Genomic DNA, 19,937 nt, shown 5'->3' with positions numbered 1-19,937 from the left:
GTTAAAAACAGGTTTGTCAGTTGTTGTAATGTCAGAACAATTAAGACAATCTGTTTACTTAATGAATTTTTATAAGATTCATGCCTGTTTCCTGACCTCTTCATTTTTGTAAAGGACTGACTACTTTCATCTTCCTGATGACATCCTCCAGTGACAATGGAGACTATGTGTAGTATCTGCATGTTAACTCTAGGTCATTTGTCCAGTTTTTATTTTATGTATTTACACGAGAGTTTGGGAAGAACTTTTTTCTTTTAACCTTCACATACATGTTAGTGAATGTGATGTTTCTTACTTGGAAAGTTGTCACACTAGTTTCATGACTGCCATATCTTAAATTCTATTTTGCAATTACAACTTCATTTAAACAATATTATATGCCATTTATGCTGAGAAAGGTGTTTGATTATATCATAAGGAGAATGATTTCATATGTATTAACTTTATCTAAAACAACTTTTATTTAAACCTTGTTCCAGAACTGTGAGGACCTGGGATGTTAACAATGAAAAAAAGCACAAAAGCGTATTTAAACCACGATCAGTTCAAGGTAAACGGGTGATACCTACAACTTGCACGTACAGCAGAGATGGTAAACTTATTGCAGCTGGCTGTCAAGATGGCTCCATCCAGATCTGGGATAGGAATATGAGTGTAAGTCAAGTATTTGATAACAATATATGTTTCTAATATATCAAGTGCTGAATGTTGAAGCTGATAAAATCAACTTTGGTACTTTTATATGCTTATATTACACCCTCACCCCCAATAACTTATAGGCAAAATTTAATATTTCTTCTGCCTCTTTAAATTATTCAGTTAAGATGTGATACTTGTGGAAGAAGCTGTAATGTCTTGTTGGTGATCACCTAATTAAAAATACAAACTTCCATGTTTTATTAGAGATATTGACTACATTAAGCAGTAACTCATAAAATTTCATATTGAAATCAGTTATTCATGCAGATAACAGGCAGAGGAGAATAGCATCCAAGTGGATGAGGATAAGGGTAATGCTGCACATTAAATATCAAATGTTATGTTGTCCAATGTGTAGAAATTAATACTGAGGCAAATTTGAACAATTTATGTAAATGCAGTGTGGTCAGAAAGAGAGGATGGGAATGATTTCAAATTCTTTACAGTTATGAAATATACTCTGTAATTTCTTTGGTTCTTACTAAACTAAATATTGAATTTCCAGTAGTTATGAATCTGACAAAACTACATACAATTCTTGCTACTACTTTGTAATTTGAAGCTTAGAGCGATCAGCGCTCCCTGTTGCTTTGTGTAGTATAGTTTACAAACCAATCTAGTTCCAAGAGTTTAATTTTGCAATGTCAATGTCAAATTCGCCAGGCAAAGCTTTACTGCTTTTAAAATTAATCATCCTAATAATCATCCATATCTCCTTTATGGTCATCTCATCCAAAGAATTGATGCCCAGTCCCTTTCACTTCAGTTGGATAAGTACTTACGGCATGCTTAGGAGGAGAAAATGAGAGTAGGGTCAATTTTTTGTGGAAGCCAAAGTAAGATTACAGTGGAAAGGGCGGGGGAGGGAGGGGCCAGGATCCTTTGAATCAAACTGACATCGTAAATCTTTGAAAGCAGTACAGTTCCAGTAGGATGGCTTTGGGGAGGTAATACTGAACTAATACAAGTTACGTTAGCCTGTTCAACTTCATCTTTCAAAATATTTGGTTTTAAAAAGGAAAACAGGCAATTTAAGCAACTTCATGAAGACTGAATAATATTTGATTGCTGGAGGCAAGAGGAAATATATAGCTGTAAAAGGAAAAGAAAGCCCATTGATCATATTCAAAGTACAGCCCGTATTTTGGGATTGTAATCTATTTTTATTTCTGTTTTTATTTCCACTATAAACCCAGTAAAACCTCCTAATGGCACAAAGCTTGAGAATTCATCCTAAGTGTAAACTTGTTCTAACAGAACAATAAATTCTTCAGAGACTGGCTTTCATCACCTGTGTATGTTGTTTATTTTAACATATACAGTATTGAAATATTAAGCTTTCTGGTGTAGTTTTAACAATAGTACTCTTGGTAGTCTGCTTTTTCATGTGCTTTTCTGTTTGAATTTTTGTGTGTCCATAAGATGACATATTGCAGTGCTGATTGAGTGCAGTTTAAGGTGATTATGAATAATTTAAAGATATACCCTGTGTATCTTGTGCAATTTCCAATTTGTGACCCCTGTATAACAATGCAAGGCTAAGGTGATTTCCTAGTTGAAATGAAGTTGGTAGTGTCCTTGGATTTGTATTTTTAAAGCGTAAAGAATTTTTGTCTTTGCTTTTTTTGTTGTCATTAAGAAATGTACAAGATTTTTGTGTAATGGAGAAATGTAAATTGTTTTTTTGGTGTCATTCTTACCTAAAACTGCTGGTACCCTCTGGAAATCTCTGTGTATAGCTAAAGTCAGGTGTTTCAAAAGGCATCCTGATGAAATAATTAAAAAAAGAAAAAGCCTTCAACTTACATTTGGGTGTGGGGGAGAGATTAGAAAAAAAATATTAAAATAACGTGTTCAAAGTAGGATTTAGAAAGAGGAGGATGGGATTGACTCCTGCACTGGAATGGTGAAAGCACTTACTGGCTTGACAGGATGCAGAGATGCTTGTAAAGGCAAACAAGAAAATGTTAAGTCATGACAAAGTGGTGCAATTTTGGGAGTATGAACTGTAGGTGACAGGAAAATAGGTAAAGCTGCGGAGAATCAAGACACAAGGGTTAAGCTGCTTGAAGAAATGTATATAGTAGAAATACTAACTTCTGATTTTTGAAGAAGAAATATTTTAATTCCCATCCAGCAAATATCATCTGACTTTGTTGAATCAAGTATAGCGCTGTATACACAGATTTTGCTGTACTACAGTACTGTTCTGTTTCCAGTCAAAATTAAGACAGCATTTGTGTTTAACTTGGGAAGGCTCTGTTGAGTCTGTAACAAAAATCACCAGTGTTTGAAAGCAGAAAATAGTTGCTAGAATTTCTTGTACTTGATCAGTTAGGAATGATTCTGGCATCATTATTTTAGACTATGGAGTTGGTGGACATGCAGCAGGAAGGAGGACAGATTCAAGAAGGTGTTTGAAGTTAACTGTAACTGAGTTGACCATATTGTGATGCCAGAACTGATCTGATAAAGGCCTGTTTTGACTATCTGAATTAATTTTTGGATTTAAGCAAAAATATAAATTACACTTCAACTGTGCTGTTGAATGCCCATACCACTGTTCCTGCCTATGGCAGTAACAGCACACAGTAAATCCATGATGATGTTCCTACCAAATATTATGGTCCACATTACATACAATCCATAGTGCCTGTTATCCTGGTGCCTTTGAAAGGTTTTAGACACCTTTAGTTCTGACAGGAGTAGAAACTCCTGTCAAACACAGAACCCACTTCAAAGAGAGGGAAGTTTCTCTTTGCTTCAGTGAAAATGTAAAACCCTTGCTTTCCCACTGGAGGAGGGTCATGAAAACAGCAGTACCAAGGGCAGAAGTGGATACCCCGATAGGAAGGAGGGTCTGATAATGCCCTTTCCTAGAGCAAAAGGGGCACTTGTTAAAGGTAGGCACACTGCTGCAGTGCTGGTAGGAAGCCAGTCTTCCTCTGGGGGTTCACAAAGACCATGCCACTTTACAAAGTGGCAGAAGATCCCTGACAAATCCCCCAGAAATCTTCACTGCCACTGTAGCCATAGTGTCTGACTGCTGGTTTTAGATTTATTAGCTTCTGCTCCACACATGACTTGATAGCTTTACACCTGACTACAGGAATCCTACTGAAGTGTAGGCAAAGGGCAAACAAATCAGAAATTAATCTGTTGTGTGGTAGTGTCCTCATCACCACTGTGGTGTCATTTGTGTTTGCGGCTCAGTAGTGTAGAACTTGGTCTAGAATGGTGTGAATAAATAATTCTTTGAATATTTTCTTTTATTTAGAAAGAAGCAAGATCTTTTCTGTCTCATGTTTTATCATCCCTGCTGAAGTCAAAGCAGCTGTTTGTTGTAAGTTAGGGTCACGAGTTAGTTGTTTTTTCCAAGCCACTTAGAGCCACCTCAGTACCTGCTTTTAAAAATACTATTCTTGTGCCTAGGGAGTGATTTTGCTGTGTGATCGATTCCCTTCTATGGTTCTGACTAGTAACGCACACTTCATTCAGTTTTCTGCTTCCACTCTTTCTTTTTGGTGCAATTCCAAATCTCCCAGCTGTATGTAGTGAGAGTAAAAACACTTTTGGAACTTTTGAGAGAAAGATTTTTTTTGTCTTCATGACACTAACATTGGTACTTGCGAATGCAGAAGTTAGCCAAATGCATTCCAGCTCTGCCTTGCCTTTCTCCAAACTTCCTCAGCATGGTCATGATCCATTATAATCACCTGCCTCAGAGGATTTTTTCATTTTGTCATAAATGCGTGTTATTTTCTCACGTATGTTATTTTGTCAGTGCATGGTTTTCCTTTAAGGTTCTTGTACATGTGCATTTATAGTGCACATTAGCAGAACGGTCTGTCAGCTTGTTTGAAATATTATGAACACTGTCAAGTTGGCTTAACGTAACAGCTTCAAAGGACATAAAAAATAACTTCCTTCAAACTTTCAATGAACAGTGGAAACAATAGTGTGAAATAGTCATGACATAAGACATTAGAACTGTCTCAGTTGAAATGTTCTGAGACATGGAGAAGTGTCTGGCAAATACGGAGAGTTGGAGAGTGTTAGTGGTCAAAGTAAGACAGGACCTTGAAAATTATTCATTCACAGTACAGTGCAGTAAACCCACTAGATTTATCTGCAGTTCAGATAGGTTCAAATTCCTCATCTTGCCTGTGCTTGCATATTCAGAGCCTTTTACAAGACCAATAGTAATACATATTGCTGAACAAGCTGATCCACGGAGCCAGTCTTTAGTATCAAGAATGAAGTGTCTTGGAATCAGTAAACCTCTGTGCCCAGTTTTCATGTGTAGAAGTGGGAGTATCTCATTTGTAGAGATATGGAAAGACTGAAGTAATTTTTGTAAAGGTTATTAGTACACTTGGTGGGTACGTTATAAATGTGAGTTAAAATTAATAGACATGTCTTTAATGAACAAAAAAACTCCCCTCATTCTCCATTCTAAACCAGAAAGGATCAAGATATATTTCATGGATTACAAATAGGTTTTATAAGGGTGAGAAAGCTAAACTTCTTAGTTAGCCTCTCTTAGTCTTTCAAACCACCTGATGAGGGTACCTGTTACATGAATTTTCCCTCCAGCTTTTCCTGGGCGCATTTGGCCCAGGACTACATAAACAACTTCTCTGCATATTGCAGCCTGAATCATGTTTCTCAGTTTCACACATCACCTATTTTATGGTAAATCATTGCAGCTGTGATACAGAAATATTGATAAGGATGTCGTGGAGGCAGAGTTTGTAAGCAGTCTTTTAAATGCCTTAAAGAAAACAGCTTGTACACCCAAAATATTTTTTTGTCTTTTTTTTCTAGCTATATTAAATTGGCTCTGTTTAGAAACCTTGAGTAATTTTGATAAGCTTTTAGGTATCTAATGGCTGCATTGTAAGTAGTAAAGAATTATTTTTGACAGATGTATCTGTAATAGGTTTGTCTTTTTATGTAGTGTAAAGCTGAAAAGGAAAGATGCAATGTTTTATGATTTTCAACATAATTTTCATTAAACACAAATTGATTTGGTGGTCAGGGAGAGATTTTTGTAGCTAGTGATTAACTTCTATTTTTTTTGTTACTTTCTTGTTTCATAAAAGACCTAGTGGTATGTTTAACTCAATTCTTCAGCTTGAAAGTCAGCATCTACTACAGTATTGCTGAACTACTGCTTTGCTAGTGTTTTCTTTTTTCCTGGTTTTAAAACCTTACTTTGATTTTAAATTGCTAGAATACTTTATGTATTTTGATCAGTTTTAAGTTACTTAGCTAAAGCTCAAAGTGATTTTACAGAACTTAAAATGCACAATAATAATGAAACCCAACACTATACTAATATACAGCCCACATGAATATGCCCAAAAGTGGTGTGATCAAGCAGTAATCCCAAAAACCTGTTTTCCAAACTCCCTTAAGCCACCCTATCCTCAAAATGTAAGGGGAAAAAGTGGGATATCACACTATGCACTGAAATTAAGCAGATCTAAGTGCTATACATTTTAATTACAAATACTCACATTAAAAGTATCTTCCAAATATTCCATGATTTATAGATGTAAGGTAAATACAGAAATGTATTTAGAAATGGTTTGCTTTGAAAGGGTTTTTGTAAGCTTTAATTTTGTGGTGTGCAGTACAACATTATAAGGTAGAGTTGTCAGAGATGAAAAGTTTTACAAGTGTTGGAGCCATTTTGAAGAAATACTGTACAACTAAGGACACATATTTAGATCATGCAAAAAGATCATGTAAGATACTTTTTTTTTTTTCTTTTTTGGCCTAAATAGTGTGACCCTTTTGTTTTGGAATGTGAATCCAAGCCCAGATCTTACCTGGAAATTTTCTTGTACATGTTATTTTGCTGTTCTTGATGGATTTTACAGCTGATGCTGCCAAGACAGGGTAACGAAAACTACTAGTACTATCTGAGGCTTGCTATAAATAGTTTCTTCATTAATTGGAAGGTCCTTTGAGGGGATCTATACCCATGCTTTGGGAAGTTGAGATTGTTGGATCTTTGCACAGTTACAGGATGATTTTTTGCATATGCTGACATACGCAAAAGACATAGGTCTCAGTACTGAATTCTTAAAAAGTATGTTTTATGTCTGTCTACTAGTGTGCGTATGCCTTTTTAGATAGTTTCTACCAGGCAAAGATCATAGTGTGTCTTTGGTATCTGAGCTATCACAGCATTCCAAGATTATGCTCTTTTCACACCAGCTAGATTTTATTAATTATTTTGGCCATGGAATATTGACATGTCTGGATATTTTGTTTTGGTTTTGCTTATATAGAATTTGGGGTTTATACTGATACCTTCAGAGGATTAAAATTATTCCAGTGAAATGTCAATATTTAATAGAAATTATTTGCAGTGTCTATTCTTAAATTTGCTGAGTATCACTACCACAGCCAAAAGGCAGACAAATCTTCCATGTTCCCCCAGGTATGTAACATGCTTCATGCTTTGAAGAGGGCATCTGGCTACATCTGGAAATTTCTTGTGTAAATACAAGATGAAAGATATCCAAATATACTATATTCCCCTTTCAAACTTACCTTAAGTTTTCCATATCCATAATATCCCACCCTTTCATTCCGTAAGTATATGTGCCAGACCTCTGCTTCAGAAACTGGAAATCACACACAAGCTTGCCAGCAGCAAATATTAACAGATTCATATATTATTCCTTTTGTATACGTCTGGTTTAGCCAGTACATCACTATCTATACCCTGAAGCTAGCTGCAGTAAAGAATCTGACAATCATATGCTAAGATAAAATGCACCCTGCTGTATTTCTAAGTGCATTTCTCTCTTATGTAATAAACAGTTTATAGTTAAGAGCTATCTAAATGTTTGCACTATCTAATATAGTGATGAAAGGCAATTCTAAATCTTGAAGTCTGTCACACCCCAATGAAAATAGCATAAAGGATTTTACTTTGGATTCATATATGGTTAAAGGAAAAAGGCTTATCCCACAAGCTTTGTATATCTTTTGTTGATTTACTATTTAGAAGAATAGCAGTAGAGCTTACAGAAATAATTTAAAAATGACAATTTGGGAAGAAAAGAGTAGGCATTATAGCAACGTGATTGGCTTTAGTAATATTGTAGTGTTATTAACATTAAAGTAACATGAGGAATGTTACAGAAATAGATAAAATAAAGAAAAATAATGAGACCGAAATAGAAGAGCCTTCTTGAGCTAGCTTTGTTATTTTAGAGACAATTTTCCTTTTATGTAGAGGCAAAAAGTTAAAAGTACAGGTGCTACCTTTCATTATAACAAGAAGTGAGGTCCAGAGTGGTCTGGCTTATTTGAAAAATGGGGTTCAGATACTGTAGTGTATTCACTGCTCAAGCAAGATGAACACTTAATTGGTCTAGAACCTGATAGGTTTTGTAAACTACAAAAATAATTTTGTGCTTGATATGTATATTAGGAAGCTAGTTTTGCATCCAAATATTTCTCATTGTGGTTCATAGTATGTCACTATTTCTTGGAGCTAGTGAGGAGATGAACAGCAGGTTTCTACTGTGAATTTCATAAAAGCAATGAAAAGTGTAGTTCTGTACAGCTTTTGGTCATTAGATTTGTTTTATTAGAAAAGCCTAAACCTCCCATATTTTAAAATGCTTACAAAAGGAAAGCTGTTACAGTGGATTTATTTAAGAACAAAAAAGGTAGGAAATAATTACTTCTGATCTGTGGAACATATTGACTTAATATTAGATGCTTTCTCTGCGTGTATGCTTGCTCTATCTCTTGGGTTAATTTATGGGTCCTTCGCCCCCTTCCAGCTTCATATTTGGATGTATCTCTTGCAGGTGTCACTTTTCCCATCAATTCATAACTTTCAGAAAGCTTTCTATTTTGCAGTATTAATAGAGAATAATGTGAATTTTAGAAAATAATTTACTGAGAGCTAGCTGAGTTGGGCTTTTAGGTTCAGGATTTTTTAATAGAAAAGGAAATTAGAAATAGGGTTTTTCTTTAATGAAATGGTCATTTCAGACAATACAAAATTCTCAAAACTAAAACAATGATTTGGAATTTTTAAACTTTTGAAATATATTTTATATTTCCCATCTCAATTCTTCTTATTACTACAGCAGAGTAAACTTTTCTTTTACTTCTTTTTTTTTCTGCTCTCATTTTAAATTTTAAGTGTTACCAAATTTCTAACTTTTCCAGAGGTCTGATGTGGAAGATGTGTAACAAATCCTTCCCATCTGAGAGCTGTGGGATTTTAATGTATTCCTGTGTCACTGACCACTATCACAAAGTGGAAAATGGTAGTTTAATGTTGTGCGGTGCTTATGTATAACCTTTTTCATAACTGTTTAATTTAGAAAAAATAAACTTATCAAAGAGAAACAGAAAAGTATTTTAATTTTTTAGTTTGAGTAAGAGTGATTAATTTTGAAATGTGCTCAGTTTTATGACATGAAGAAACATGATTTAACACAAAAATATTCCCCATTAATCTGTTAGAAATTGAGAAGCTAAAGAAAGAAGATACGTTATAGCTTTTTTATGTAAAATTAGGTTACATACACTTGACTCAGAGGAAGTCTGATCAAGAACAAGCTGTTTCTGTGTAGAGAATGATTGTTTCATGGCTGCATCCATTGAAAGGTGCACTTCTGTGAGGATACAATTTTAAATGTACTTAAATAGTTGGCCATAATACACTACAGACTGCCCTCAGTTTCTAAAGAACATCTGTTAAGTCTAGTCAACTTTTAATTAAAAGAAGTTTGCATGGCATTTGTAGAAAATTCATAACAAGATTATAAGCCAAAGAAGCTGTTTTTGTGTTATCAGTGAGAAGACAAATGGCACAACTACACCATCTCTTGGCAGCAGGTACAGAACTAAACCAATCATACAAAATGGAAGGTGTTTGTAATAATAATATATTTTTGTAAGGCAGCCTTCAGTCAGCAAGTTTCTTTCAACTCTAGGTATAAATCTCATAATTAAAACCAAATTGAATATATGTGAGGCTTTCTTTACAAAGAAGTAAAACTTCTTCCAGTGCAAAATATTTTAAAGGGTTTTTTTCATGATCTCCCCATTTCCTAAAGTTTGTTTTCAACAGATGTTAGTGCTAAACAGTTAGCAGAGAGGGTGGTGAAATAGGTGGAGCATTGTCCAGCTGTGTTTTATTTAATGTATGACTGCAGTGATACTACACAGACTGAAATCAGATACATCCATGGAACAGCTGCCTTCCTTGAACCAAGTTCTAAATTTCTCATGAGATAGAGAATGAGAGGTTTGTAGTTGGATATGATTACCTATATATTTCACACATTATGTGTAAATACATATATAGTATGTCTCTGTGTGTCTAAGTAAGCCCGGAAACTGACAGTGAAATTCTAGTTTAATAGAATTTCTGAGTAGGTACAATCAGTCTAAGCTCTAGTAATTTAGAAAAGTTGCTCTTGGATAATTCAACATATGTAACTTTCATTCAGATTAAGCAAATGTAGGGTTTCAAAAATATGCCTTTATTGTTACTATTTCACTTTTTACCGTGTATGTGTATCACTTCCAGATTTGGCTTGTGACTGTTTTGTACTCAAAGCAGTCACCTGTAGTCACCACTAAAACTTAACGCATTACACCAAAAGTTAAATATAAATTTTATTAAGGTTGGGATAGGATGGCCAGATTAGAAAGGACTGTGCTAGTTCACATACAAAGAGTGAAATACTCTGAAAACATCCAATTCATTGTATAGTCATGGTTCATGTTTTTTATGGTCATTAAGAGCTCCTGATGAAAGTAGCTGCTGTGATCAGCACATACTGTGGTAAGAGCATATAAATGGCACTGTATCCTAGCTCCCTAGCCTGTTTCTTGACCTCGCCAACGTGCAGGTCTGTGGTCTCATATGGAGAGCAGACTAAGCCTGAGACCTGTAAGCCATCTTCATCTTCTGAGGTCACCAGAGTATATTGCTCTGATCTTTATAGAGACTGTTTCACCAGGGCTTGCAAAAGCATGGCTAGTACAGGTCATAGGTTCCTGCCCTTGTAACAGGCGGACTGGCTTATATTCAAGATCACCCTCAGGAGCCTCAGTGATTTTTCAGAAGTAGGAACACCTGTTTTCGTCAGCAGAAAGCGTTGCATTGCCAGCCATTGGCTTGTCACTTGTCACAAATGTGCAAATGCCTGGTTGATTTTGATGTTTTTTGTGTGAAAGTGTGGTGCCAATCTGGGTAGGAGTTGACAGGGATGTAGGAATGTTTTCTGTACTCCAGACAGGTTACTGTTGTTTCTTGGCTGTTGCACTGTGGTAGGAGAGCAAGGCAGGTCTGTGCTAATGCATGCTGCTGTGTGTCTGCATGTATAAAACAAGCTTCAGTTCTGATTGTTCTCTGAAAAAAATGTGGTTAGGTCAGAAAATTAATCCTTTGGTGTAAAGTTGGTAAGAGGTTTATACCAATGAACAAAAGCAAGGCAGTGTGCAAGCTCAACTGCTACTTGTCTCTTTTTTTTTTTTTTGGGGGGGGTCATTTTTAATTGACAGTTTAGATCTGTGTGTGTTACGGAAAAGGGAGTGGTGGTTTTGTTTGTTTTGCCTTTGTTTTTCTTTATGTGAGAAGAACACAGATGTTCTCAAGGGTTAATTGAATGTTCTGTAATTGCTATTATTGGAAGAATATATAAGTCATTGGTAAAATACAGTTCTTAAAGAAGACAAAATGAGGCAACAGTGGTTCCTAAAAGTGAAGAACCATTATCAGGGAAACAAAGAGATAAAAGACATCAAAGTAATAATACTGGCAATGGATTATTGATTGGATTTATTACAGTGTGTTCTACAATATGTGACAGAAAGTAGATGACACATTGTGATGCATATAACAACATTTTTCTTATAATGAATGGTTAAAAGAGGCTAGATCTTCCAGGGAAATTGGGGAGATCTGTCATCCAGAAAAGAAAATCATAGAATCATAGAATCGTTAAGGTTGGAAAAGACCTTAACATCATCGAGTCCAACCGCTAACCTATCACTGCCAAGTCCACCGCTAAACCATATCCTCAAGCACCACATCTACCCTTCTTTTAAATACCTCCAGGGATGGAGACTCCACCACCTCCCTGGGCAGCCGGTTCCAATGCCTGACAACCCTTTCAGTGAAGAAGTTTTTCCTAATGTCCAACCTAAACTTCCCCTGGCGCAGCTTGAGGCCATTTCCTCTCATCCTATCGCTTGTTACTAGGGAGAAGAGACCGACCCCCACCTCGCTACAACCTGCTTTCAGGTAGCTGTAGAGCGATAAGGTCTCCCCTCAGCCTCCTCTTCTCCAGACTAAACAACCCCAGCTTTCGTCACGTTGAATTTAAGTTGCCAGTTAAACATTCACAAAGTGATGTCTAGATGAACTGAGATGTTCAACAGCCAAAGAATTATGGACCTTTTCTTGGAAGGTAGTTTAATGGTATGAAAGTATTGGTAGTAATGGTTGTGAAGGTTTTTAAAAATACACTGTAGAGTGAGAAGTTCAGTGACCAAGGGGATTTAGTAACGGTGAATAGCCAGTGAAACAGAGAGAATCACACACCAGAGGGAATAGAGAAGAGGGGAGCCAACATGTAGAAGGTGTACAGAAAATACTGGACCTCATAAAACAAAGAAGGAGAATAGAAGGTAGGCACTTTTTTCCCAGGCTGTTGAGAATGAGGATGGTGTACCATTGTTGGATTTGTCAGGGATAAATATTTGAGTCTGAGGAAGGAATTTAAAAGGGGTTGACAAGGAATGAGGGTGGAGGAGAAGGCAGTATTAGATGAAAGGGCCAAAGTGTGAAAAAGAGTAATGGAGAGAAAGAAAAATTGAGCTATTTGGTGAAAAGTGGATGATGTAAATGAGATTTCTGAGATATGACTTTCACATGTATCCTCCTATCCTCTGAAGATGCCACTGCTGATGGAGAAGAAATACAAAGTTGCCAAGCATGAGTGTGAAACATTGTGCTGAAATAAAACTGGAAAGCTAAGATGAGAAAATGGAAAGAATATTTTTGTTTGATGGAGAAGAATTTTAGGGATGCTAGTAGTGAAAGAGAACTGTAGCCAGGAGAGATACTACAGAGTATCATTAAAAAAATGGACACAGGAAGAGACAAGAAAAGGGAGTTTGGAAGCAACATTAATGCTAGAGGAGAAGGCTAATTGCAGTATGAAAAATTCTGTAATGATTCAATACTCCTCAGAGACAAATTGGTATGGAGGTACTGCAGCCCAGTTGAGGGAGTCCTGGGAATTGATTAGGACATTTTTACATTATCATAGCTTTAATAATCAGATTATTATTTATATTAAATGAGACAGAAGAGATTAATTGATTTAAGAACATTAATTCCAAAAAAAGGAATTCTCCCCTATCATATTTAAACAGTAATCTATTAAAAAAGAAAACTCATTTTAAAAGCAATCCATATTTGAAATATATTCAGAAATCTCACTGTAAAACAGCAACCCACATTTTTCTAAAAGATATTACAAGGTCTTTTTCTATCTACCTAATGCTTAGGTACTTGATTGCTGCTCTATAGGCTAGCTTGGAAACTTGATATGACAGGGTATAGTGCAGTGTAGAGGGATAAATATATGGTGTGTTTTAAAATGGAAACATTCATTTTCAAATCATTTCAACATTACGTGTCAGAAGGCATATCCAAGTATAGCAGAGCCTCATCTGGCAGAAGCAATGAAATCTTGGTTTTAAATTTAACTTATTTTACAAAGTATCTTTAATTATGAAAGATTTTAAAGCATTTTTTGGGGTTAAAATTGATGCTACCAGAAAACCTGAACTGCCAGAGTTATTTAAGATAGTATGTTATTTCTGAGCTAAATGCTGAATGAATTCAAATGCAGTATGCAGTTGTAATTTGTTGTATTTGAACAAAACCACATTTTGTCAAAGAGCTTTCAAGAAATTTGTATTGTACAAATGGAGACAGTGATTAACACTGTAATATTTTGCTTGTAAAACCAGTAAATTTTTTATGTTACTTTGAGTTTACAGATTCTGAAGCTAAGTGGGAATTTGTTTCTTTTCCCTCTGGAGCACTGTATTCAGTTAGCATAAATTACTTGCAGAAAACAGTTTTTGAAAACTTTTTCCACTTTGCTAGTTTTTTTCTTACAAATATGTAGGGTTTTTTATTTGCTTATTTAGCTAGTCAGTTATATAAAATTATTGGGAGGAAAAGAAAAAGCAATGTCAAAGAAGTAATCATGAAACTGGGATAGGAAAACTGCTTGAAAAGAAAATAAAGTTTTCTTGAGTTACATTTTTTCCCTTTTTTATCCCAGCCAGCTTCTTACTTTTACATTTTACTTATACATAACTCTGAGGCCTAATTCTGAGGTTGATGAACTCATGGGGTAAAATTCTGAGTTAAAGTTAACTGAGGTTGATGGCATTTAACAACACTGTGTCTTGGGGATTAATGGCAACGTATCTTTGCTAATTAAAAAAATGTGTATCCCCCACCATCCACAAGTACCTGGCTGACCTGTAAGAGAAGAAGAGGTGTTTTCTTTAACTTCTCAAAAACAGCTTCTCGTGACAACTTACTTTGCTGAATGATGATGGCATTTTTTTTTGCCTAGAGGCTTTTAAAAAAATTTTAAATATGTATGGTCCTTGAAAATCAGTGTTAAATATATTGAGCTAATAATCTCAGCCACCTTATGCAACATTACATATAAACCACTGAGGCTCTGAGTTAAGAATGCTCATTTTATCACTGAAATACTTCATGTGGCAAAATACCACTTATCCTTTTAAATGAGTCATTCTTCCTTTTTCACCTTTCCACCTGAATAAATAAAACCAAAAACATGTTTTAAAAAATTTGTATTAATTAATAAGCAGAGAAAATACAGCATGATGGTTTGCAGTACATTTTTATCAGAAAATCAAATAATGTAGTAGAAATAATAGTTCACTGTTACAAGAAGTTTAGTGAAAGTGACGTTCATTAGAGAAATATACCTATCTTGTTGGAATATCATATTTTACCTACTTTTTTTTCAACAAGTGAGTAAATTTATTACACAGCCACCCTTGAGAACTCATTGCAAACTACACCTTTTTTGGCTCAAGTATGAGTGAACCAGAAATGTTAGCTCTATGTGATTTTCAGTATATTTTAAATTGTATTCCACTTTGTCACACTGTACCTCTATAAGATCACTAAAATGAATCTTAAGCTTTGGAAGCACTGAAGACTGAAATAATATGAGAAATTATATTGAATTATGGTGGGAATAACTTCGTGGTAATTGCTTTTTAAAGATATCTTTGTAGCTTCTTTATTTTTTTCTGTTTATATATGTTTGGTTATTGCCAATAGGCAAAAGGCTACTTCTAATTGACATGAAACATCCAGTGTTGGCATAGGTGAGTTTGAAGCAATCTGTGGACTTTCAGTGGGGGTCTATCTTAACTAAATTTTTAATGAAAATTTTACTGAATAACTCTGGTCAGATTTTCTTCTTTTCTGCTGGAAGGTAAAGGAACCTTCAACAGCTGGGCAAGTGTCAGAGTCATTATTTTTGAGAGAGGCAAAAGGAGGGGGGTTTTGGTGTTTTGGGGTTTTTTTTGTTTACAGAAGCCATATTTATGATAGTAAAAAGGAGGAAAATCATAAATTTGCTAGGATAGCGTGAGATGGGTTATATAAATTATGAAAAGATACAAAGGAATGTTTCTTTTACATCCTTGTATGTTTTTCTCATGCAGTGTAAAAAGTCCCCAAAGGAAGCCAACTGAATAGTTTCCAAAAGCTATTTTTATTAGTAATATTTATCAGTTTTGTGGCCAAGATAGATTATTTTCTCAAATGCAAAGTTTAACAGTGCAGCCAAACATTCAGCTGGGGTTTCATTTTCAAACCATTAGGCAAATATTAAGCAATGCTGTTAAGAAGCCATCTTTGTAAAATAGTGTTCTAAAATCTTTCTTGATGAATTAACTTAAACAAGAGGAAATTGTTTCTGTGGTCAGCAATATTCTTAGAAATCAAATACTCTAAGTGGTGAAGGAAGTATGGGCAGATAGGAAGGTCTTTCTCAAGACTCTGCAGTGGTTCAGAGACATCTCTAAGGCAAGCCAGCCTGCTTGCTTCCTTGTTTTGTCTAAAACCACATATAGTCAAATGCATCGGGTACCTTGCCTCATTGTCTTCTGTGTGAATGTTAGAGGTTTGGGTTTTTTTTTCAGTAGGAATCAACTTTTTCTATCAATTGCAATTGACAGATGCTAAATAATTTTTCACCATGACTGGCTATGCTGCTATATGGCTTCTCTTCTGAGAATGCTGTTTTCCATAACAGCCCAACATTTTCTGACTAAGCATTTCACAGTTGTGTTTTTATTTTCGTTCATAGCACCATGAATAATGCATAATCCATTGCAAGGGATTGAAGATTTTACAAACTTTAAAAATAGCTACAGAGCTGTTATCTTTTAATATATTTTCCCTTTTTTTCCCCTGGTTATGTAGGTTTTTCATCACAAAACAGTTGCTCAAGGAAAACTGCAGAATGTTAAAAAAAAAAAAAAAAAGCCAAGTGTCTTATCTGTTCAGTAATTGCAAATAACTGGGAAAACTTCTCTATGCAATACATGTGAAAGATTATTTGAACCACTGCTGAGTATGAGAGAGAAAGAAATCCCAAAGACTTGCCTCCCCTTGAATATCATCCCTCCACCCAGAAAAAGGCCTTAGTTGCAACACAAGAGAATACAATGGGCATGCAGGACAGTGAAATACTATTGTCGGTCAGATGTCCTGATTATGGCAAATAATGTTACATTACTGTATTCATAATTGGTTAATTAGGACTGAGAGTAACAAAGGAGTGTTTCAGGTCTGCTAATGATACATGTAGATGTCACTGAGTTAGAAAATCATGGTGAAGAGCAAATCATATAACAGTTTCATCATGTAAACACTAAAACCTCAAATTTCACAAGTTAATCTTGTTTTGCATCAGTATGGCCATTACTGAAACAGCATCTATTTCTACACCACGGGAAGTGGTATTGAAGAGATGTCATATAAATTGTAAGCCCAGGGATCATGTTTACAGAGATTTAAGAAAAGCATCTGATATAGTCTGCAACTGCATGCTCAGGGCAAAAACTCAGAAATACCTGAATTCAGCTGGCCTATGTAGACCTGATAATTTGTAAGTGATATACTAAACCCAGAAAGTACAGTATGTTTCTTTTCTGGATTGTAAAGAGAGCAAAGCAAATATGCTTCCTTCAATAGAGATGACCGAAGGGGGGATGGGGAAATAGCCATTTGGAGAGTGTAACTTGTGCTGTGCCCACCTGTCGGTCTTGTCAGCTGTGCTCACGGCTCTGAGATTGCTGGCTGTCTCTGATGAGATCACTTTCAACAAAGACCTGGACAGCTTTGCTCAGTTGTGACTAAAAAGAAGGTTTCTGGCTGTTTGTTTGTTTTCTTCTTGCAACTTTATAGTTCATGCCTTTGTCACCTTGAGACTGGCCTATGATAATATCTTGTCTTGGAAGGCTCCTATGTTTACTAAAAAATATAATTTTTGCAGTCGCATATTGTCAGTGTCAGCTAATTTTATTTTGCTGAAAGTATCTCAGTTGGGTGAAATCACCCATTTAAGTCTCAAACAGCCATACATAGCTTGGAACTTGCCTGTCTGGCATCTCTGCCCAGCTAGTCCTGCCCTTCTGCCTCATGTTTTAAACCATCATAAATCCCAATATCCAGCTCTCTCAAGGAGTGTTAGAAACACTCCTTTATGTGGAAGCGGGGGAACAGCTGGTAACCGAGCATGGGAGGCATCTTTAGAGATGAGCTTCCCTGTTCAGAATTCACCTTCCTTGTGCTAGAGCAAACTGGAACAGATTGCATATTGCTAGTGGCGCAGTCTGTACTGGATAGAGTTTCTTTTGTTGTACACACGATTATGGTTGCATGCTTGACACTAATAAATGAGTAAAGTTTTGTACACATCTGTAATACAGGGAAAGGTTGATATAGCAATCTCGCTTTCCTCAAGGCCTTCCTTAATTTAGTGCCTCTGCTTTTAAAAAAATATTGGAGATGTTACGAACAAGAAGGAAGAAGAATGTTTTGGCTGGAACATTCATTGTTTCATTAAAAGAAAAAAGGCAGATGGGGAAGCATTATAATCTTGGGAAAGTGTCATCTTCCTGTGAAATATTGTATCCTAGAAACAATGTGGAAAGTTCAAAAATTTCATTAGTTAAGTGCATTGTTGTTTTTCTCTTGGACGTGGCTTGGATTTCTGAGGTGGACAAACTGACTAGGTTTATCTTCTGCTTTTCCTAGAACATGTTTTTTTCAGGATTCTGGAGGAGAGCAGTTGTCAGATGCAGTACTCTAACCATGCAGCTCCGCTGTAGGTCATTCATTTTTGATAAACACTTCATGTGGCCACTGTCTTCTTCACTTCCCATATTGATCCCCTTCAATCCACTCAGATTTTTATACAAAGCATATTCATTACTGACACTCCAGCCATGTACTTTCCTTCCACACCCTCCACCCCCTGCTTCCCAATCCTTTCTCTGGCTTCCTTTTATCTTGCGGTTCTCATCCTCTCTCTGAGGACTTCAATGATATTGCAAACCCTGACATTTATCTGTTACCCTAGTTTTTTTGGTATGTGCAACTCTATCCTTTTTCACATGCGCTTCATGTTTTCTGCCTGTCATTTCATGTTGCACACAAGTCCAGTCAGCTGTAATTGCTTAACAAAAATATATGTGCTAATACAAAGCTAGAAAGTAAGTGCTTACATTGCTGGAGTTATTTGCTACAAAGCCTTTAAACAAGTTGCAGAACATGGCCAAGCGCAAGGTCCTGCACCTGGGTCAGGGCAACCCCCACTATTAATACAGGCTGGGGGATGAAGGGGTTGAGAGCAGCCCTGCGGAGAAGGAGCTGGGGGTAATGGTGGGTGAAAAGCTGGACATGAGCCAACAAAGTATGCTTGCAGCCCAGAAAGCCAGCCATGCCCTGGGCTGCATCAAAAGCGTGGCCAGCAGGTCAAGGGAGGTGATTCTGCCCCTCTGCTCCGCTCTGCTGAGACCCCACCTGCAGTGCTGCGTCCAGCTCTGGAGCCCTCAGCACAGGAAGGACAGGGGCCTGTTGGAGCGGGTCCAGAGGAGGGTCACAAAAATGATCTGAGGGCTGGAGCACCTCTGCTGTGAGGACAGGCTGAGAGAGTTGGGGTTGTTCAGCCTGGAGAAGAGAAGGCTGCGGGGAAACCTTATTGTGGCCTTTCAGTCCTTAAAGGGGGACTATAGGAAGGATGGGGGAAACCTCTTAGCAAGGCCTGTTCTGACAGGGCAAAGGGTAATGGTTTTAAACTAAAGAAGGGTAGATTCAGACTGGATATAAGGAATTTTTTTTTATTATGAGGGTGGTGAGGCACTGGAACAGGTTGCCCGGAGAGGTGGTCGATGGCCCATCCCTAGGAACATTCAAGGTCAGGCAGGTTGGGGCTCTGAGCGACCTGATGTAGTTGAAGATGTCCCTGCTCACTGCAGCAGGGTTGGACTAGATGACCTCTAAAGGTCCCTTCCAACCCAAACCATTGTATGATTCTGTGATTCTAAGAGTGTTACTGCAGAATTTGCTGAAATAACAGAACCTTTAAAAAATTTTAAGGAGTGATGAACTTCTGAAATTTTTGGTGGCACATTACTAGTACTTCATAAAGCAGGCACGTCTGCAATAAAAGGAGAGGGGCAATACACTTTGCCCTAATTATGTTTACATCTTTATCTAGTGTTTCAATGCTCTCTCCTTCTCTTCCTGAATCAAACTTTTGAATTGTGTAAATTAGTTGTTTTGTTTCATGTCTTTCCAGCAAGAAACATTCTGATAACCATTTTTTTGCTAGTGATTTGTTAGCAAGATTAGACATCTGTTAAAAATGTCAAGCCAGAGGCCAAACACATTATTTTCTTTGAAAACTGCAATGAACATTTGCCAGTATATGTAAAAACTTCTTGTTCAACCTTCTATCAGTTTTAGAGCAACCTTCAATCATTTTAGAATATTTGATTTAGTAATACAATTCAGGGTTATATTCCTTTGCAGAATAATATATGGAGGGCAAGCTTCCAGACCTCAAAGTTAGGAAAACAATCTTCCTCCTGGT

General features: G+C 36.4%; 1 protein-coding gene across 3 annotated transcripts in view; it reads left to right on the top strand.

Annotated features, from left to right (window-relative positions):
• The window catches only part of WDR70 (WD repeat domain 70), a 160,106-nt gene that overhangs the window by 93,442 nt on the left and 46,727 nt on the right, over nucleotides 1-19,937 (top strand). For all 3 annotated transcript variants that reach the window (XM_075079540.1, XM_075079539.1, XM_075079538.1), the window contains exon 10: nucleotides 480-654. In XM_075079540.1, the coding sequence (XP_074935641.1) occupies nucleotides 480-654 (175 nt within the window). The remainder of the gene's footprint in view (nucleotides 1-479; nucleotides 655-19,937) is intronic.

This window comes from Phalacrocorax aristotelis, chromosome Z (assembly GCF_949628215.1).
Source record: "Phalacrocorax aristotelis chromosome Z, bGulAri2.1, whole genome shotgun sequence".
NCBI lineage: Eukaryota > Metazoa > Chordata > Aves > Suliformes > Phalacrocoracidae > Phalacrocorax > Phalacrocorax aristotelis.
Note: the sequence above shows the minus strand (reverse complement) of the source record. Positions and strands in the feature narration are given on the sequence as shown.